General features: G+C 44.9%; 1 protein-coding gene across 2 annotated transcripts in view; it reads left to right on the top strand.

The window, feature by feature from the left end:
* unc5cb (unc-5 netrin receptor Cb) overlaps nucleotides 1-22,500 on the top strand; it is a 214,527-nt gene that overhangs the window by 177,704 nt on the left and 14,323 nt on the right. The window contains exons 8-10 of one of the 2 annotated variants that reach the window (XM_052525802.1): nucleotides 999-1,058; nucleotides 17,729-17,920; nucleotides 19,971-20,318. In XM_052525802.1, coding sequence (XP_052381762.1) covers nucleotides 999-1,058; nucleotides 17,729-17,920; nucleotides 19,971-20,318 — 600 coding nt within the window. The remainder of the gene's footprint in view (nucleotides 1-998; nucleotides 1,059-17,728; nucleotides 17,921-19,970; nucleotides 20,319-22,500) is intronic. The other variant, XM_052525803.1, reaches the window with a different exon arrangement.

Raw genomic sequence — 22,500 nt, 5'->3', positions numbered from 1 at the left:
GGTTTCCTTTAGGAAGCTCTAGCTAAAGCAGGTTTTTTTTACAGTGGCAACAGACTCACTCAGCATGAATATAACTAAGCAGGATGGGTCCGGAGGTCCCATCATTTAGGCCTGTTCTGACAGTCAACTCCCCCGGCTCTCTGTCTCGGTCTCCTCAGTCTGATTACATGTACACACTCGCCCCATCTATCACACTATAGATTTGACTGTCCATTGACTTGTCTACCTATCCCCCCTCTTCCTCTCCATCAGGAGCTCATTGTTTGTCTGTTTGTGTATGTCCCAGGTGATGGAGTGATGCGTGTGACTGTGTGTGTTCCTGGAAACGTGTCTGTGTGTGTTTAGTGTGCGTTCTCTGGGGTGTTGATTGTTTTTGTGACGTTGGGTTTAGGCCTTTAAAGCACAGTAAGTGTCAACACAGTAGGGATATGTGTGGTGTGTTCAGTCATTTCCATTTTGACCTTCCCTCATACAGCTCGACCATCCCTCTACCCCTCACCTCTAATGTGGGAGGTGATTCCCAGCCCAGCTGTGACAGATGCAGCGCTGTCGGTGCTATTGACCCTGCCATTCTCCTGCTGTCTATCAGCCTCAGCTAGCTCCTCCTCCCATCCTCCTCTCCATTCCTCCTCTCCTCCTCCCCTCCTCCTCTCCTCCTCTCCATTCCTCCTCTCCTCCTCTCCCCACAGCCATTCCCTAGTGCTGCTAAAGAGCACTAAACCTATGCAGCTGATGGATAACACCACTTCCCCACAGGCCCTCCTCCTCTCTTCCTCTCCTCCAACGCCCCTGCTCCTCTCATCCCTCTCTCCACACACGGCCCATAGAGACTGAGAGAGGAGAGGGGAGCGTCCAAATCAAGAGAGATTGTTTCCCTGTGCCATCATTCCTCATGCCTTCTCTGTTGCATTGTTTGTTTTTCGGTTTATTTTAAATTTGATTTTCATCCTCCCGTCCCACCTCCTCCCCCTCTCCCTCCTCTCCCTCCTCTCCCCAAGGTTCCTTTTATCAGAAGTCCTCTGAATTCAACAAAGACAAGATTGATTTGGGATATCCATGTGAGTTATTGTTTTTATTTATGTATCCATTCCTTTATTCTTCTTTTTTTCACGAGACACACTTTAATGGCGAGGTATATGCATGAGGTCTTTACAGTATCTGCATAACAAGCATCTAGCAACCAGGCATTTGCAAACATTGCTCCACCTTCCGATTCGCAATGATGCTTTTACATAGTTATTTGGTCAGATGACAGTGCATAAAGACCTTATATATACCCTGTCAAATAAAGTGTCAACCTTATTTCCAATTGTCCTCCATAATCACTGCCCTGTACCCTGCCATGCCTCACCCTCCTTCTTTCACTCCCCCTAGCCTCCTGTGGTAGCTCCCCCTCTCTACCTTTCTGTCTCTCTGCTCTCTCTCGTATCGCGTACCTTGGCTGATTGACTATCTGTTTTCACCCTGACTGGCCCTCTTACCCTTGGCTGGTAGTGCACTTCTATCATGTTGGTGCTCATTGTCTCTACGCTGCCAGCCTGCCACTGTCTTACCCCAGTCCACAGGGATTTGGTATTTTATTAGGATCCCCATTAGCTGTTACGATAGCAGCAGCTACTCTTCCTGGGGTCCACACAAAACATGAAACATTAAATAATACATTATGTTAATAGACAAGAACAGTTCAAGGACAGAATTACATAAATGTAAAACGGCACACGGTACATATCAGTATATACACATAATATCTATGTCAAATAGGGGAGAGGTGTTGTTGCTTTATCTGTTTGCTGATCACTTTAGTAATCTTTGATGGAAGGGAGTTCCATGCAATCATGGCTCTATATAATACTGTAGGTTTTTTTAATTGGTTCTGGATTTGGGGACTGTGAAAAGACCCCTGGTGGCATTTCTGGTGGGGTAAGTATGTGTGTCAGTGCCGCGTCTTTATAACCATTGAATCAACCATGACAGTTTACATTTCAAGGTAACACAAAGTGATGTGACCTCCTCAACTTGCTCAACAGCCACATTATTCATCATCAGATTCAGCTGTCTAGAATTTAGTGAATGATTTGTAACATATACAATGCTCTTAGTTTGAGAGATGTTCAGGACTAGGTTATTACCAGCAAGCCATTCTAAAACTGACAAACTCTGTTTAGGGCTGCATTGATTTCACTAAATACATACACAGGTTTTGTTTAATGCCAGTGGCAGATCATTGTTAAAAATAGAAAAGAGTACCAAGAGAGCTTCCCTGCGGTGCACCATACTTTACATGTTTAACATTCCATTAAAGAAAACCTAAAGCTTTTTCACATCATTCTTTATGTAATTTATATTGGTTTTTTAATACCATTTGTTTTTGTTCAGTTGAGTCACATTTCTCAATTTACAGTACATTTACCAATCAGATGTGCCACCAGGCTTATTCCTCACTCCTTTTGCCTCGTCCCTCTCAACAATACATCTTTTCAATTCCTCATCAATCCATGGAGCCTTAACAGTTGTAACAGTCCGTTTCGTAATAGTTGCATGCTTATAAATAACTGGAAGAAACTATTTCATAAATGCATCAAGTGCAGCATCTGGGTGCTCCACATTACACATATCAAACCAACAGATATTTTTCTATATTTAACATTGTGTAATGGCTGTTTGAAGAAGTGGACCAAAGCTCAGCGTGGTAAGAGTTCATGATATTTTAATAGAACTGAACACTGAAATACAAAAACAACAAAGAGAACGAACGAACTGAAACCGTTCTGTCTGGTGCAGACACAAAAACAGAAAATAACTACCCACAAAACACAGGTGGGAAAAGGCTACCTAAGTATGGTTCTCAATCAGAGACAACGATAGACAGCTGCCTCTGATTGAGAACCACACCTGGCCAAACACACAGAAATAGAAAACATAGAACACAAAACATAGAATGCCCACCCCAACTCATGCCCTGACCAAACCAAAATAGAGACATAAAAAAGTATCTAAGGTCAGGGCGAAAGCTTTGTATGATCTCTTATACACTATTTTAGGCCCAGCCTTTGGAACTTTGGCTTTTCTATGGACACTATATTATGGCCAGTACATCCAATATGTATGGATACAGCTTCAGAGCAGAGCTCTACAGCATTGGTGAAAATGTGATCAATACACATGGATGATATAGTTCCTGTACTGTTTGTATATAGCCTGGTAGGTTGATTAATAACCTGAACTAGATTACAGACACTGGTTATAATGAGTAGCTTCCTCTCGAGTGGACAGCTTCATGAACAATTCAACTCTCTGTTAAAATCAAACAATGTATCAAGCATTGGACACATATCCAGATAATGAATGTTAACAGTTGGTGGCCTCGAACATCACCCCAAAATAATAGGCTTTAGATGAGGCAGGTGAACCTGCAACCACAACACTTCACCAGCATTAGACATAAGATCCTCTCCAAGCTTTACAGGAATATGGCTCTGAATATATGCAGCAACACCTCCCCCATAGGCATTCCTGTCTCTTCTGTGGATCTTATATCCCTGCATTGCTACTGCTGTATAATCAAAGGAATTCTCTGAGTCTCAAAGATGGACAGTATATTAATGTTATCTGATCTTAGCAAGTTATTGATTTCATGAATCTTATTTCTAAGGCTACATACACTGGGTGAAACGTTAATATTAACATAATATTCAGTTGCATCCCATTTGCCCTCAGAACAGCCATAATTCACACGGGCATGGGCTCTACAAGGTGTCGAAGGCGTTCCACAGGGACACTAGCCCATGTTGACCCCAATGCTTCCCACAGTTGTGTCAAATTGGCTGGATGTCCTTTGGGTGGTGAACCATTCTTGATACTCATGGGAAACTGTTGAGTGTGAAAAACCCAGCAACGTTGCAGTTCTTGACACACTCAAACGGGTGTGCCTGGCTACCATACCCTTTTGTCTTGCCCATTCACCCTCTGAATGGCACACATACAAAGTCCATGTCTCAATTGTCTCAAGGCTTGGAAATCCTTCTTTAACCTGTCTCCTTCCCTTCATCTACACTGATTGAAGTAGATTTAACAAGTGACATCAATAAAGAATCATAGCTTTCACCTGGATTCACCAGGTCAGTCTACAGTGCATTCTGAAAAAATGCATACCCCTTGACCTTTTCCACATTTTGTTACGTTACAGCCTTATTCGAAAATGGTAGAAAAAAATTGAATCTACACACATTAATAAAAAAGCCAAAATAGGTTTTCAGAAATGTTTGCAAATGTATTAATAATAAACTGAAATATCACATTTACGTAAGTATTCAGAACCTTTACTCTTTGTACTTTGTTGAAGCACCTTTGGCAGCGATTACAACGTTGAGTTTTCTTGGGTATGACGCTACAAGCTTAGCACACCTGTATTTGGGGGGTTTCTCCCATACTTCTCTGTAGATCCTCTCAAGCTCTGTCAGGTTGGATGTCCAGGATCTGGCTGGGCCACTCAAGGACTTTCAAAGAGTTGTCCTGAAGCCTCTCCTGCCTTGTCTTGGCTGTGTGCTCAGGGTCGTTGTCCTGCTGGAAGGTGAATCTTCACCCCAGTCTGAGGTCCAGAGTGTTTTGAAGCAGGTTTCCATCAATGATCTCTCTGTACTTTTATCCATTCATCTTTCCCTCAATCCTGACTAGTCTCCCAGTCCCTGCTGCTGAAACACATCTCCACAGCATGATGCTGCCACCACCATCCTTCACCGTAGGTATGGTGCCAGGTTTCCTCCAGACGTGACACTTGGCATTCAGGCCAAAGAGTTCAATCTTGGTTTCAATCTTGTTTCTCATGCTCGGAGTGTCCTTTAGGTGCCTTTTGGCAAACTCCAAGCGGGCTGTCATGTGCCTTTTACTGAGTAGTGGCTTCCGTCTGGCCACTCTACCATAAAGGCCTGATTGGTGGAGTCCTTCTGTAAGGTTCACCCATCTCCACAGAGGAACTCAGGAGCTCTGTCAGAGTGACCATCAGGTTCTTGATCATCTCCCTGACCAAGGCCCTTCTCCCCACAATTTCGGACGGGCAGCCAGCTCTAGGAAGAGTCTTGGTGGTTCCTTGCTTCTTCCATTTAAGAATGATGGAGGCCAATGTGTTCTTCGAGACCTTCAATGCTGCAGAAATGTTTTGGTACCCTTCCCCAGATCTGTGCCTTGACACAATCCTGTCTCGGATGTCCACGGACAATTCCTTCGACTTCATTGCTCGGTTTTTGCTCTGACATGCACTGTCAACTGTGGGACCTTGTATAGATGGGTGTGTATCTTTCTAAATCATGTCCAATCAATTGAATTTACCACAGGTGGACTCCAATCAAGTTGTAGAAACATCTCAAGGATGATCAATGGAAAACAGGATGCACCAGAGCTCAATTTCGAGTCTCTTAGCAAATGGTCTGAATACTTATGTAATACTTTTTAATTTTTTTATTTGCAAACATTTCTTAAAACCTGTTTTTACTTTGTCATTATGAGGTATTGTGTTTTATGGGGTACAAGGCTGTAATGTAACAAAATGTGGAAAAAGTCAAGGGGTTTGAATACTTTTCCTAATGCACTGTATGTCATGGAAAGAGTTAGGAAAGAGTGTTCTGAATGCTTTGTACACTCGTGTATATTAAGATATGCTATTTTAAACTCTTTCGTGGGTATCGGAGATGGACATAATATGAAGAAAAACAAAAAATAAACACACAATGGTTGGCAAGGACATTGTTCGGGCTAATAGAGTCAGTCAATCAGGCACTTGTTAGTGTATGTGTGTGTTTGGGTTCTCTCACTCCCGGAAACTAGGCTCTCTCACTCCCGGAAGCTAGGCTCTCTCACTCCCGGAAGCTAGGCTCTCTCACTCCCGGAAGCTAGGCTCTCTCACTCCCGGAAACTAGGCTCTCTCACTCCCGGAAACTAGGCTCTCTCACTCCCGGAAGCTAGGCTCTCTCACTCCCGGAAGCTAGGTTCTCTCACTCCCGGAAGCTAGGCTCTCTCACTCCCGGAAGCTAGGCTCTCTCACTCAATGAGCCTGTTGTAGTGGATGTAAGCAATGTCCCCACGCTCTCTGGCAGCTTTCATGGCTGGGATAAGTTATTTCCGCCTCTGGTGTAAAACTTTCGAGTCGTCCTCATTAAGGAAGATGTTGGTTCCTCTCAAGTTCTTGGCTCTCTCCAGAACAGCCATCTTGTTCTTAAACCTTAGGAACTTGACCACTATTAGCCTGGGTGTGTCATCTGGGTTGGTTGCAGGTTTTCCAGACCTGTGGGCGCGCTCCACCTCAATCTTCCTCTGACCTGCAGCTTTTCAGTGAACATTTTTCCTCAGACTTTCTCCTCAGACTCCATCCAGGTCTCTTGTGAAGACTCTATGCCATCCACAACCATGTTACTCGTCCTGGATTGTGTCTCTCTGTTTCCCCAGTCATCTGTAATGATGATTCACAGACAGTGCTTATGCCGTCTCGCTTGGATTCACAGTTTGTTGTCATCTGGCTACCAGTCTCTTTCAGGACATCCACCTCTCTGTGGGAGAACTGCAAACTGTTAAAGATCCTAGACCTCTCTGGTCAGGTTGTCCATTTTTTGATTTATTAGTTGAGTCCATCCAAGACTGAGGCACCGAGTCTGCCTGAAATGTTACACCTCTATGTCTGCTCTCGCTCTCTCTTTTACCTCTTTCTCGGGCTCCGCCTCTACGTAGAAAATGAAGTGTTTGATTTTTCTCCTTTTCCGACAGTTGCTCGTGTTCAAAGGGATGTATTAATCTAAGTGATACATTTTAATGCTCGCACTTAGCAGGTTGCTGCCTTCTATCATCAAAGCACGAATATGAGATTCCTCGAAGGTGGGGATATATGCTAAATAACTACAGGGGAGGTTGGCAAAGGGAGTACAGTGAAATGGCATTTTCAGACTTCTGCCGGTTTTGTTCTCTCCTCTGCTGCGTGACAGAGTGGGGATTAGTGGCCTAACATATGTATCTGTGGAGAATCTGCTGTCTTTAATGTGATGTCTATGTTCAGACAAGGGGTATACTGAGGGCTGTATAGGGGGAGCTGATAGGGGTTGAAAGAAGTGAATGTTTTGAAATGCCTGCGTACTGAATCCCCACACGGCATCTGCCATATTGTTGCCATATTCATAAACCTTCAACCAAAGTAGCATGATCTGTTATTGTATTGTGGCGTTTTAAGCAAATACACTTATGGCAAATACATAACCTTCCTAACCCAAGATGTTATTTGTGAAATGGCCACTAAAAGCTTAAGCGTTTCCCTTTAAATAGCGAGCCCGTCTGATTCAGGTTTCAGGTTTTAATGTCACGTACACACGTACAGTGAAACGCCTTTCTCGCCAGCTCTAAACACAACAATTCAGTAATTGTATTCGATATCGATGTAGTGCTAAACATAACATAAGGTATAACGAAAACACACGAGAAATAAAAATAAGAAGAACACGATAAAGTAAGTAAGTAAGCATACTATATACAGGGTCAGTTCCAGTATCAAATTTACAATGTGCAGGGATATGGAGTGATGGGGGTAGATATGTATAGGGGAAGGTGACAGGGATACTGGAGTGATGGAGGTAGATATGTATAGGGGTAAGGGGACAGGGATACTGGAGTGATGGAGGTAGATATGTATAGGGGAAGGTGACAGGGATACTGGAGTGATGGAGGTAGATATGTATAGGGGAAGGTGACAGGGATACTGGAGTGATGGAGGTAGATATGTATAGGGGTAAGGGGACAGGGATACTGGAGTGATGGAGGTAGATATGTATAGGGGAAGGTGACAGGGATACTGGAGTGATGGAGGTAGATATGTATAGGGGTAAGGGGACAGGGATACTGGAGTGATGGGGGTAGATATGTATAGGGGTAAGGGGACAGGGATACTGGAGTGATGGAGGTAGATATGTATAGGGGTAAGGGGACAGGGATACTGGAGTGATGGGGGTAGATATGTATAGGGGTAAGGGGACAGGGATACTGGAGTGATGGAGGTAGATATGTATAGGGGTAAGGGGACAGGGATACTGGAGTGATGGAGGTAGATATGTATAGGAGGAAGGTGACAGGGATACTGGAGTGATGGAGGTAGATATGTATAGGGGTAAGGGGACAGGGATACTGGAGTGATGGAGGTAGATATGTATAGGGGTAAGGGGACAGGGATACTGGAGTGATAGAGGTAGATATGTATAGGGGGAAGGTGACAGGGATACTGGAGTGATGGAGGTAGATATGTATAGGGGTAAGGGGACAGGGATACTGGAGTGATGGAGGTAGATATGTATAGGGGGAAGGGGACAGGGATACTGGAGTGATAGAGGTAGATATGTATAGGGGAAGGTGACAGGGATACTGGAGTGATGGAGGTAGATATGTATAGGGGAAGGTGACAGGGATACTGGAGTGATGGAGGTAGATATGTATAGGGGTAAGGGGACAGGGATACTGGAGTGATGGGGGTAGATATGTATAGGGGTAAGGGGACAGGGATACTGGAGTGATGGAGGTAGATATGTATAGGGGTAAGGGGACAGGGATACTGGAGTGATGGGGGTAGATATGTATAGGGGTAAGGGGACAGGGATACTGGAGTGATGGAGGTAGATATGTATAGGGGTAAGGGGACAGGGATACTGGAGTGATGGAGGTAGATATGTATAGGGGGAAGGTGACAGGGATACTGGAGTGATGGAGGTAGATATGTATAGGGGTAAGGGGACAGGGATACTGGAGTGATGGAGGTAGATATGTATAGGGGTAAGGGGACAGGGATACTGGAGTGATGGGGGTAGATATGTATAGGGGGAAGGTGACAGGGATACTGGAGTGATGGAGGTAGATATGTATAGGGGTAAGGGGACAGGGATACTGGAGTGATGGAGGTAGATATGTATAGGGGTAAGGGGACAGGGATACTGGAGTGATAGAGGTAGATATGTATAGGGGGAAGGTGACAGGGATACTGGAGTGATGGAGGTAGATATGTATAGGGGTAAGGGGACAGGGATACTGGAGTGATGGAGGTAGATATGTATAGGGGGAAGGGGACAGGGATACTGGAGTGATAGAGGTAGATATGTATAGGGGGAAGGTGACAGGGATACTGGAGTGATGGAGGTAGATATGTATAGGGGTAAGGGGACAGGGATACTGGAGTGATGGAGGTAGATATGTATAGGGGGAAGGGGACAGGGATACTGGAGTGATGGAGGAAGATATGTATAGGGGGAAGGGGACAGGGATACTGGAGTGATAGAGGTAGATATGTATAGGGGAAGGTGACAGGGATACTGGAGTGATGGGGGTAGATTTAGATGCACTATTGTAAAGTGGCTGTTCCACTGGATGTCATAAGGTGAATGCACCAATTTGTAAGTCGCTCTGGATAAGAGCGTCTGCTAAATGACTTAAATGTTAAATGTGAGGTAGATATGTATAGGGGGAAGGTGACAGGGATACTGGAGTGGTGGAGGTAGATATGTATAGGGGTAAGGGGACAGGGATACTGGAGTGATAGAGGAAGGTATGTATAGGGGAAGGTGACAGGGATACTGGAGTGATGGAGGTAGATATGTATAGGGGGAAGGTGACAGGGATACTGGAATGATGGAGGTAGATATGTATAGGGGGAAGGTGACAGGGATACTGGAGTGATGGAGGTAGATATGTATAGGGGTAAGGGGACAGGGATACTGGAGTAGATGGAGGTAGATTTAGATGCACTATTGTAAAGTGGCTGTTCCACTGGATGTCATAAGGTGAATGCACCAATTTGTAAGTCGCTCTGGATAAGAGCGTCTGCTAAATGACTTAAATGTTAAATGTGAGGTAGATATGTATAGGGGGAAGGTGACAGGGATACTGGAGTGATAGAAGTAGATATGTATAGGGGGAAGGTGACAGGGATACTGGAGTGATAGAAGTAGATATGTATAGGGGTAAGGGGACAGGGATACTGGAGTGATAGAGGTAGATATGTATAGGGGGAAGGTGACAGGGATAGTGGAGTGATAGAAGTAGATATGTATAGGGGGAAGGTGACAGGGATACTGGAGTGATGGAGGTAGATATGTATAGGGGTAAGGGGACAGGGATACTGGAGTGATGGAGGTAGATATGTATAGGGGTAAGGGGACAGGGATACTGGAGTGATGGGGGTAGATATGTATAGGGGGAAGGTGACAGGGATACTGGAGTGATGGAGGTAGATATGTATAGGGGTAAGGGGACAGGGATACTGGAGTGATGGAGGTAGATATGTATAGGGGGAAGGCGACAGGGATACTGGAGTGATAGAGGAAGGTATGTATAGGGGGAAGGTGACAGGGATACTGGAGTGATAGAGGTAAATATATATAGGGGACAGGGATACTGGAGTGATAGAAGTAGATATGTATAGAGGTAAGGGGACAGGGATACTGGAGTGATGGAGGTAGATATGTATAGGGGGAAGGTGACAGGGATACTGGAGTGATGGGGGTAGATATGTATAGGGGGAAGGTGACAGGGATACTGGAGTGATGGGGGTAGATATGTATAGGGGGAAGGCGACAGGGATACTGGAGTGATGGAGGTAGATATGTATAGGGGGAAGGGGACAGGGATACTGGAGTGATGGAGGTAGATATGTATAGGGGTAAGGGGACAGGGATACTGGAGTGATGGAAGTAGATATGTATAGGGGTAAGGGGACAGGGATACTGGAGTGATGGAGGTAGATATGTATAGGGGGAAGGCGACAGGGATACTGGAGTGATGGAGGTAGATATGTATAGGGGTAAGGGGACAGGGATACTGGAGTGATGGAAGTAGATATGTATAGGGGTAAGGTGACAGGGATACTGGAGTGATGGAGGTAGATATGTATAGGGGGAAGGCGACAGGGATACTGGAGTGATAGAGGAAGGTATGTATAGGGGGAAGGTGACAGGGATACTGGAGTGATAGAGGTAAATATGTATAGGGGACAGGGATACTGGAGTGATAGTAGATATGTATAGAGGTAAGGGGACAGGGATACTGGAGTGATGGAGGTAGATATGTATAGGGGGAAGGTGACAGGGATACTGGAGTGATGGGGGTAGATATGTATAGGGGTAAGGCGACAGGGATACTGGATTGATGGAGGTAGATATGTATAGGGGGAAGGCGACAGGGATACTGGAGTGATAGAGGTAGATATGTATAGGGGTAAGGCGACAGGGATACTGGAGTGATGGAGGTAGATATGTATAGGGGGAAGGCGACAGGGATACTGGAGTGATAGAGGTAGATATGTATAGGGGTAAGGTGACAGGGATACTGGAGTGATGGAGGTAGATATGTATAGGGGTAAGGGGACAGGGATACTGGAGTGATGGAGGTAGATATGTATAGGGGGAAGGCGACAGGGATACTGGAGTGATAGAGGTAGATATGTATAGGGGTAAGGGGACAGGGATACTGGAGTGATGGAGGTAGATATGTATAGGGGTAAGGTGACAGGGATACTGGAGTGATGGAGGTAGATATGTATAGGGGTAAGGTGACAGGGATACTGGAGTGATAGAGGTAGATATGTATAGGGGGAAGGCGACAGGGATACTGGAGTGATAGAGGTAGATATGTATAGGGGTAAGGTGACAGGGATACTGGAGTGATGGAGGTAGATATGTATAGGGGGAAGGCGACAGGGATACTGGAGTGATAGAGGTAGATATGTATAGGGGTAAGGGGACAGGGATACTGGAGTGATGGAGGTAGATATGTATAGGGGTAAGGTGACAGGGATACTGGAGTGATGGAGGTAGATATGTATAGGGGTAAGGTGACAGGGATACTGGAGTGATAGAGGTAGATATGTATAGGGGTAAGGTGACAGGGATACTGGAGTGATGGAGGTAGATATATATAGGGGTAAGGTGACAGGGATACTGGAGTGATGGAGGTAGATATGTATAGGGGTAAGGGGACAGGGATACTGGAGTGATGGGGGTAGATATGTATAGGGGGAAGGTGACAGGGATACTGGAGTGGTGGAGGTAGATATGTATAGGGGTAAGGGGACAGGGATACTGGAGTGATAGAGGAAGGTATGTATAGGGGAAGGTGACAGGGATACTGGAGTGATGGAGGTAGATATGTATAGGGGGAAGGTGACAGGGATACTGGAATGATGGAGGTAGATATGTATAGGGGGAAGGTGACAGGGATACTGGAGTGATGGAGGTAGATATGTATAGGGGTAAGGGGACAGGGATACTGGAGTAGATGGAGGTAGATTTAGATGCACTATTGTAAAGTGGCTGTTCCACTGGATGTCATAAGGTGAATGCACCAATTTGTAAGTCGCTCTGGATAAGAGCGTCTGCTAAATGACTTAAATGTTAAATGTGAGGTAGATATGTATAGGGGGAAGGTGACAGGGATACTGGAGTGATAGAAGTAGATATGTATAGGGGAAGGTGACAGGGATACTGGAGTGATAGAAGTAGATATGTATAGGGGTAAGGGGACAGGGATACTGGAGTGATAGAGGTAGATATGTATAGGGGGAAGGTGACAGGGATAGTGGAGTGATAGAAGTAGATATGTATAGGGGGAAGGTGACAGGGATACTGGAGTGATGGAGGTAGATATGTATAGGGGTAAGGGGACAGGGATACTGGAGTGATGGAGGTAGATATGTATAGGGGTAAGGGGACAGGGATACTGGAGTGATGGGGGTAGATATGTATAGGGGGAAGGTGACAGGGATACTGGAGTGATGGAGGTAGATATGTATAGGGGTAAGGGGACAGGGATACTGGAGTGATGGAGGTAGATATGTATAGGGGAAGGCGACAGGGATACTGGAGTGATAGAGGAAGGTATGTATAGGGGGAAGGTGACAGGGATACTGGAGTGATAGAGGTAAATATATATAGGGGACAGGGATACTGGAGTGATAGAAGTAGATATGTATAGAGGTAAGGGACAGGGATACTGGAGTGATGGAGGTAGATATGTATAGGGGGAAGGTGACAGGGATACTGGAGTGATGGGGGTAGATATGTATAGGGGAAGGTGACAGGGATACTGGAGTGATGGGGGTAGATATGTATAGGGGGAAGGCGACAGGGATACTGGAGTGATGGAGGTAGATATGTATAGGGGGAAGGGGACAGGGATACTGGAGTGATGGAGGTAGATATGTATAGGGGTAAGGGGACAGGGATACTGGAGTGATGGAAGTAGATATGTATAGGGGTAAGGGGACAGGGATACTGGAGTGATGGAGGTAGATATGTATAGGGGGAAGGCGACAGGGATACTGGAGTGATGGAGGTAGATATGTATAGGGGTAAGGGGACAGGGATACTGGAGTGATGGAAGTAGATATGTATAGGGGTAAGGTGACAGGGATACTGGAGTGATGGAGGTAGATATGTATAGGGGGAAGGCGACAGGGATACTGGAGTGATAGAGGAAGGTATGTATAGGGGGAAGGTGACAGGGATACTGGAGTGATAGAGGTAAATATGTATAGGGGACAGGGATACTGGAGTGATAGTAGATATGTATAGAGGTAAGGGGACAGGGATACTGGAGTGATGGAGGTAGATATGTATAGGGGGAAGGTGACAGGGATACTGGAGTGATGGGGGTAGATATGTATAGGGGTAAGGCGACAGGGATACTGGATTGATGGAGGTAGATATGTATAGGGGGAAGGCGACAGGGATACTGGAGTGATAGAGGTAGATATGTATAGGGGGATACTGGAGTGATGGAGGTAGATATGTATAGGGGTAAGACAGGGATACTGGAGTGATGGAGGTAGATATGTATAGGGGTAAGGCGACAGGGATACTGGAGTGATAGAGGTAGATATGTATAGGGGTAAGGTGACAGGGATACTGGAGTGATGGAGGTAGATATGTATAGGGGTAAGGGGACAGGGATACTGGAGTGATGGAGGTAGATATGTATAGGGGGAAGGCGACAGGGATACTGGAGTGATAGAGGTAGATATGTATAGGGGTAAGGGGACAGGGATACTGGAGTGATGGAGGTAGATATGTATAGGGGTAAGGTGACAGGGATACTGGAGTGATGGAGGTAGATATGTATAGGGGTAAGGTGACAGGGATACTGGAGTGATAGAGGTAGATATGTATAGGGGGAAGGCGACAGGGATACTGGAGTGATAGAGGTAGATATGTATAGGGGTAAGGTGACAGGGATACTGGAGTGATGGAGGTAGATATGTATAGGGGGAAGGCGACAGGGATACTGGAGTGATAGAGGTAGATATGTATAGGGGTAAGGGGACAGGGATACTGGAGTGATGGAGGTAGATATGTATAGGGGTAAGGTGACAGGGATACTGGAGTGATGGAGGTAGATATGTATAGGGGTAAGGTGACAGGGATACTGGAGTGATGGAGGTAGATATGTATAGGGGTAAGGTGACAGGGATACTGGAGTGATGGAGGTAGATATGTATAGGGGTAAGGTGACAGGGATACTGGGTAGATAGTGATGGTGACAGGGATACTAGATATGTAGATATGTATAGGGGTAAGGTGACAGGGATACTGGAGTGATAGAGGTAGATATGTATAGGGGTAAGGTGACAGGGATACTGGAGTGATGGAGCTAGATATGTATAGGGGTAAGGGGACAGGGATACTGGAGTGATGGAGGTAGATATGTATAGGGGTAAGGGGACAGGGATACTGGAGTGATGGGGGGAGATATGTATAGGGGTAAGGCGACAGGGATACTGGAGTGATGGAGGTAGATATGTATAGGGGGAAGGCGACTAGGCATCAGGATATATGATAAACAGAATAGCAGCAGTGTATTATGATGTGTGTTGTGTGTGTGTGTGTGTGTGTGTGTGTGTGTGTGTGTGTGTGTGTGTGTGTGTGTGTGTGTGTGTGTGTGTGTGTGTGTGTGTGTGTGTGTGTGTGTGTGTTGGAGTGCATGAGTGTGTAGAGTCCTGTGAGTGTGCATAGAGACAGTGCAAAAATACAAATAATGTCAGGGTCAAGGCTGGGTCAACTCAGATGATGTCGGGGTCAAAAGGCTGCTCTTCTCTGGGGCAGGGCTGCGTTCAGGATATTAATGTGTTGGCTCACCATCATTACACTGTGTGTGTGAAGGGCAGCGGGCAGCACTGCTTTGATCCTGGACGCTGATTAGTGCCTTTAAACATTGTCTGAACGAACGCCCAACCAGCTGAGGATGACTACACTCAAACAGACAGTAGAAAGACTAAACTCGACAGCAGCACTGCACTATGATACTGTAGACAACAACACTGACATCCTATACCCTTCGACAGAACGGCACAGCGCACGTAATGCGAGAAATAGCCTACAGCGCATATTTCCATTTGCCATACTTTTCCGTTCTCCCAGAACATTTCTTCTGCTGCCTAAGTACTCCCTCTTGCCCCCTCTGCCTCCCACCCCTGCATGTGAAAATAGAGGACTCAGATTGAGTGCCATCTGCATCACTTAAAGACATCAGGCTAATATACGCAAATGGTCCAACGTTCATACCGGTTAGTGATTTATGGCTGTGGGGACTGGAGTAGTGGTTAATACTGCCATCTACTGGTACACCATTGATCAACAGCATTTGGAATCCATTTTCCAGTCATACAGTATGAAGCCATCAATGGCTCTTTGATCTGAGCCTTTGTACCATGATGTTCTCTTTTGATTACTGATAATTTATGGACTCCCATCTACTAGTGTTGATTTTTCCCTCACGACATCTCACCATACACGGCTTGAAATCCTTTGTTCTCTCTCTCTCCTCTCTCTGCTCTCCTCTGTCTGTCTTTCTTTCTCTCTTTCTCTCTCTCGCCTCTCTCTTACTGTTTTTTCTCCCCTCTGTCTCTCGCTCCCTCTTTGTCCCTCTCTCTCCCCCTCCTCTAACTTTCTCTGTCTTTCTCCCTCTCTCTCACACACTCCCCCGCACACACACACACACACTTTTCCAGTGGCATTTAGACACCTGTAAAGAAGGCTCTATTTTTCGCATGTCAGTTTTTTGACAGTGACGGATATTCTTTACAATTACCAACATCACAAAAGGCTTTGACACTGTTTCCAAGGCCATCCATCTTCAACTGTCCCACTATAATGATGGCTTGTCATTACAGTCTGGGTTCCACACACAGCCATTAGAACGAACAGAACCAAACCTCTGCTCTTAAAATCACCCATTCCCCAGCTGGAAGAAAAGCTCTGGGAGGGAGAGATGAAAGGAGAAATATATTTCTAGATCTTATCAGAGAAATGAGAGAACAAAGCTGGAGAAATAGAGGAATGTTAGTGTATGTACTCAATCACAGGTCCCTGTAATTAACAGCTGACCAACATATCTTTTTGAACCAGGGTTTTGATCTGCTTGTTACAACCTATGCTTCACAGATGTGTCATTGATCTATGCTATTACTGTACTCTAGTGACTGTGTTATTTAGAGCTAATGGTAATGTATACCATGGTACGGGGAATGCTTTCATGCATGTCATACAATATCCCACCCCTCTATAGTCTCTTTCTTTCTCTCTCTCTCTCTCTCTCTCTCTCTCTCTCTCTCTCTCTCTCTCTCTCTCTCTCTCTCTCTCTCTCTCTCTCTCTCTCTCTCTCTCTCTCTCTCTCTCTCTCTCTCTCTCTCTCTCTCTCTCTCTCTTTTCTCTCTCTCTCTCTCTCTCTCACTATTTTCTCTCTCTCTCTCTCTCTCACTATTTTCTCTCTCTCTCTCTCACTATTTCTCTCTCTCTCTCTCTCTCTCTCACTATTTTCTCTCTCTCTCTCTCTCTCTCTCTCTCTCTCTCTCTCACTATTTTCTCTCTCTCTCTCTCTCTCTCTCTCTCTCTCTCTCTCTCTCTCTCTCTCTCTCTCACTATTTTTCTCTCTCTCTCTCTCTCTCACTATTTTCTCTCTCTCTCTCTCTCTCACTATTTTCTCTCTCTCTCTCTCTCTCTCTCTCTCTCTCTCTCTCTCTCTCTCTCTCTCTCTCTCTTCTCTTTTTCTCGCTCTCTCTCTTTATCTCCTCGCTTACTCTCTCTTTCTCGATTTCTTTCCCTCTCTCGTTTTTCTATCTCTCTCTCTCTCTGTCTCTCTCCTCTCGATTTCTTTCCCCCTCTCTCTCTCTCTCTCTCTCACTCTTTCTCTCTCTTTCTTTCTCTCTCTTTGTCTTTCTCTCTCCTCTCTCTCTCACTCTTTGTCTTTCTCTCTCTCTCTCTCTCTCTGTTCTCTCTCGCTCGCTCTCTGTAATGCTGTCTATTTAATCTGCCCTTCATTTCAACTCTAAACTCCTGGCACATTAAACTGTCATTATCAGGACATTGGACCAGTACGGGTTTGACATTTCACTATGTCCTTGAACATTCCATGTGCCGTGCATATACTCCAACAACACCCACATGTCTTTTTCTAGAAGGGCCTGTGATGCAAAGGTGGAATTGTATATAATGGACCAGAATGAATTCATAGTATGTTGATGAGTGACTGATGTTATTAAATACTCAATGAGCAGGATATTGGGGTACTGATACTGTCTTTATTAGAAGACAGTATTTATTAGAAGACTGATAATACAACTGCCTATCACGTGTCTAATGGAGTTAAATGTACCCTATGAGGTGATTACATATTTAAAGAGACTCTCTCTCTCTCTTTCTCTCTCTCTCCTCTTCTCTCCCGCCAGCTGCCCCCAGTACAGATGACGTTGCGCTGTACGTTGGCGTCGTCATCGCTGTGATCATGTGTCTGGTCATCTCCGTCATCGTGGCGCTGTTCGTCTACAGGAAGAACCACCGCGACTTTGACTCTGACATCATAGACACCTCGGCCCTCAACGGGGGCTTCCAGCCCGTCAGCATCAAGACGGCCCGAACAGGTAGGAGGAGGGGTGTGTTTGTGTATTTTCGTATCAGAATAACAGGTGATAAATGAGTGTCGCACAACCTCCCTGTCTGTGTGACGTGTTAATGATGAGGTCTCTACCAGGAAGTTGACTTCTCTGCCCATATCATTAACCTGCTGAGACAGACAGACAGACCTAATTGGCTCAGACACGCTGAAAGCGGATGTGTGTCAGAGATAATGATCTGAATGTAGATGGTGGTGTTTGACTGCAGATGAGATGAGGTGGGAGCAGAGAAAGGTTACCCAGGATGTTTGTGTGGGCGAAGTGATGAGACTGGCTCTATTAGAATGCCGGTCACTAGGAAGTAGGGAGGGAGGGCAATCTAGCAGCTATCATTAAGGCTTAATTACGTCTCTCTGTGTGTGGTGTATTCAACTGTAATTAGATTTGGTCAGGACAGGATTGACTGGGCTGAGGACAGAGGCCGTGCTAAAAGGTTGGGACTGGGGGAAGTAGGGAGACGGAGGCATGTGGCTTGAACAGTTTGATATTTCGGTGGAGAGGGTGATGTTAGATTTAGGCTGGGGTGATTAAGTCAGGCGATGGACAGAGAGAGAGATAAAAAGAGATGCCAGTTCAGAGACAGGTAGAGGGATATAAAAAGAGATGCCAGTTCAGAGACAGGTAGAGGGATATAAAAAGAGATGCCAGTTCAGAGACAGGTAGAGGGATATAAAAAGAGATGCCAGTTCCGAGACAGGTAGAGGGATATAAAAAGAGATGCCAGTTCAGAGACAGGTAGAGGGATATAAAAAGAGATGCCAGTTCAGAGACAGGTAGAGGGATATAAAAAGAGATGCCAGTTCAGAGACAGGTAGAGGGATATAAAAAGAGATGCCAGTTCCGAGACAGGTAGAGGGATATAAAAAGAGATGCCAGTTCCAAGGACCCCTAAAGCTTATATCAACCAACTCGGGTTGCTATGGCAGCCTGCACCTGGCCGTTAGAGAGAAATAGAGACAAAGAGAGACATTAGACCACACTACAGGTGTTTCATTTACCTCCCTGTGCCTTGTCGTCAGCCCTCAGGTAAACACGCTGCATGACGACGACACAATGTGGATTTTGATCTTGAATCCAAATAGGCTCACTATTCAAATCGCACCGTTAGCTATTTACCATAGTGGTAAATACATATTTACATGATTTCAATTTCTCTTACACTGTGTAAGGTAGAGAGGATAGGAGCAGTGTGAAGACACAGAGGCTGTTACTGTAACCGGCCCACTCAACACCCATCATGAATATTCATGTGTGTACCTGTTAAGTAAACTGCTATATAATGATGCCATCTGTTCCTTATGACACACCGTGCTGCAGAGCTATAGTTAGGAGCTCTGAGCAACAGGACTCTTCACACGGTTTATGTGTAGAGCTGTCAAGTAAACACATAACTCTACACAGTTTAGTAGAGTTTAAGCAGGACAGAGCTGAATTCCAGCCGTGTAACCCCGCAAACAAAAGGTAACCGAAAGCTAAAAATAAATGTTACCCAAAACCTCTTAAAGGCCCAGTACCGTCAAAAGTCTGTTTTTTCCTATGTTTCATATCATGGTGAACAACAGCTGATAAAACGAACACTGTAAAAGTGTGAAGAAATGTGCTATTTCCTGTACAATCTACACAGGATCAGCATGTTTGCATGGGCGAGCGTTTTGGCTTCACATCACCAGGCAGTAAATTGGTTAATAGACCAATAACAAAAAGAGTTCCAAACCTCTCTGCCAATAACAGCACATTTTCAGTTAGCCCCTCCCCACTTAGACCGATCCCAGACAGACCAGCAAAAGTCTTGCTTGAGAAAGTTTTTTTCTAAAAAGCTATTTTTCGTCAATGGGAATCCATTATGAAGGCCAATGTTTACACATGAAATGATTTTATATTGACATAAAAACGGTTGCATTATAGGCCTTTAACAGGTCAATACTGACTGGTCCTAATGGTGTGTTGGTCTGGCTGCACCTCTCCTTTACACCCTAGTCTTACCACTGACGTCAGCGTTGTCCTCTCCTGTCCCCAGCTGACATCCTGACGGCACCCCCTGACCTGACCTCTGCGGCAGCCATGTACCGTGGACCCGTCTACGCCCTCCACGACGTAGCCGACAAGATCCCCATGACCAACTCCCCCCTCCTGGACCCCCTGCCCAACCTGAAGATCAAGGTCTACAACTCCTCTGGTCTGGTCACCCCCTCCGAGGACCTGTCTGACTTCTCCCCCAAGCTGCCCCGTTGCCTGCTGGATGGGGACACCATGGGGAGGAGGACCCAAACCCAGACTTTGCTCCGTACCGGTACCAGGGACCCCTCCTGTACCGCCCTGGGCTCCTTCAACTCTCTAGGGGGGCACCTCATCGTCCCCAACTCAGGTATGAGTCTTTATGGGTCTGTCGAAGGAGGAGGAAGTGTGGTACAGTCTCAAAGTGGGTTGGTGTATAGTATTGTTTTTATGTGTGTTTGAGTAAAGTGACGAAAATAATGGTTTTCTTAATATAGGACAGTCAAATAAATGATGCATGCCAGCAGAGCCACAACACAACACTAAACAATACATTCATTGGACTATAACAGTGACAAACGGTGCCCACAAACTGTTAGGGCCAACATAAAGCTGTCCCAACAGCAGTCCCAACATCTTACCACAGCTACACCTGGCTATCAGCGGAGCCTTGTCTGGCAGCGAAACAGTTCATTCAGCCTCATTTAGACCTTTTGTAAAAAACAACTGATATGGTTGACTTGCTTAAACAAATGTGGCTTCTACTGACAATTGAGATGTACAAACTATGGCATAAGGGGACGACGAGTGATAAGAGGCAATCCGTAATTTCGATTAAGACATTAATGAGCGAGCTGGGATGGATGTCGTCAATATAAATATTTGTTCAGCACTTTTGAAATGTACAGGGACAGAATTCAGAACACGGGCTGTTATTACAGTATTCTTCCTGTACACCAAGTCAGAACCGAGGGATGAATAAAGTGGGCATATAAGCAGACAATGAAAGCTCTTTCAATATTCGATAATGACATTCCTCTAAAACAGGCTATAAAATCAAATCAAATCGATTTTTTTTGGTCACATGCACATGGTTAGCAGATGTTAATGCGAGTGTAGCGAAATGCTTGTGCTTCTAGTTCTAGCAGTGCAGTAAAATCTAACAAGTAATCTAACAATTCCCCAACAACTACCGAATACACACCAATCTAAAGGGGTGAATGAGAATATGTACATATAAGTATATCGATGAGCGAGCGGAATTGACAAGGTGCAGTAGATGGTAAAAAATACAGTACATACATGCGATATGAGTAATGTAAGATGTAAACATTATTAAAGTGGCATTATTTAAAGTGACTAGTGATCCATTTATTAATAGGCTACAGGTGCAGCACCAAGTCAGAACAGTAGGCTAAATTATTAGGGGAAAAGGGACACAACATTCACTTAGTATTACTTTCTTAGCTACAATATATTAGCATATTACATCATTTATACAGCAGCATACTAGACATTTTTGGACTCGGCTTGTTGTCCTGTGCTCACTTGAACAGGAAGGTGGCGCGGCGGTCCATCGATGGCAAATTTTTGTCATCGAAGTCTGGCATTCTTGGGATTTATGGCGCTTTCAAGGCAACTGGGAAGTCGGAAAAAAATAAGGTTGAATCATCACGTTAGTGATCTTCAGGTCGGAGCTCTAGAAAGAGGCCTGAGTTCCCGACTTGGAATTCTGAGTTGGATGACCGTTCAAAATGTATTTTCCCAGTCAGAGTTCATTTTTGCCCGAGTTCCCAGTTGTCTTGAACTCTGAGATTTCCCAGTTCCGAGTTTCCAGTTGTTTTGAAAGTGGCAGAAATCATGCTGGCTTGACACCGTGGCCAATGTTGAATGTTTATCCTTTTAAACTTGGAAAAGAGACCCTTAAACCCAGACTTTGGACCATACATCAACTCCACTGAATACCAGGCTAGTGATTTCTTTACAATGCTTGCAGTTGATTCATTCCAAACCGATCATAGTTGAATTTGCGATTCCCAACTTGTTGTGTAATGTTTATGTCCAATGGCCGATGAGCACCGATATGTTTTATCTATAACTTCTCTTCATAATTTCTCTTCATATGACAAGTATTGAAAAGGATTTGCCAGTAGATCGTTGACTTGATTCATGATGATGACTGCTAGCTAAGGTTTTGATGTTGATGTATGAAGTTGACAGGATCAGTCCAATCAAAGCTGCTGTAGATATAACGTGATTTGTCATTTTATGTGCTATTTCATAGTTTTGATGCCTTCACTATTATTCTACAATGTAGAAAATAGTCAAAATAAAGAAAATCAGTAGGTGTGTCCAAGCAATGAACTTTAAACTGAATAAGTATTCCGGTAAGGCTGTTAAGGTATTTATATGACAACGTCCCTGCAGATGCATCTGGCCCTAGCCATACGCAATTACCAGACCACTTTGGACTTTGTCTAGACTAGATTGGAGATTTGGTGCTTTCATACACTCACAATGACATTGGTTTGAGGTGCTTTATCAGTTCTCCC

This window comes from Oncorhynchus keta, chromosome 9 (genome assembly GCF_023373465.1).
Source record: "Oncorhynchus keta strain PuntledgeMale-10-30-2019 chromosome 9, Oket_V2, whole genome shotgun sequence".
Taxonomy (NCBI): Eukaryota; Metazoa; Chordata; class Actinopteri; order Salmoniformes; family Salmonidae; genus Oncorhynchus; species Oncorhynchus keta.
Note: the sequence above shows the minus strand (reverse complement) of the source record. Positions and strands in the feature narration are given on the sequence as shown.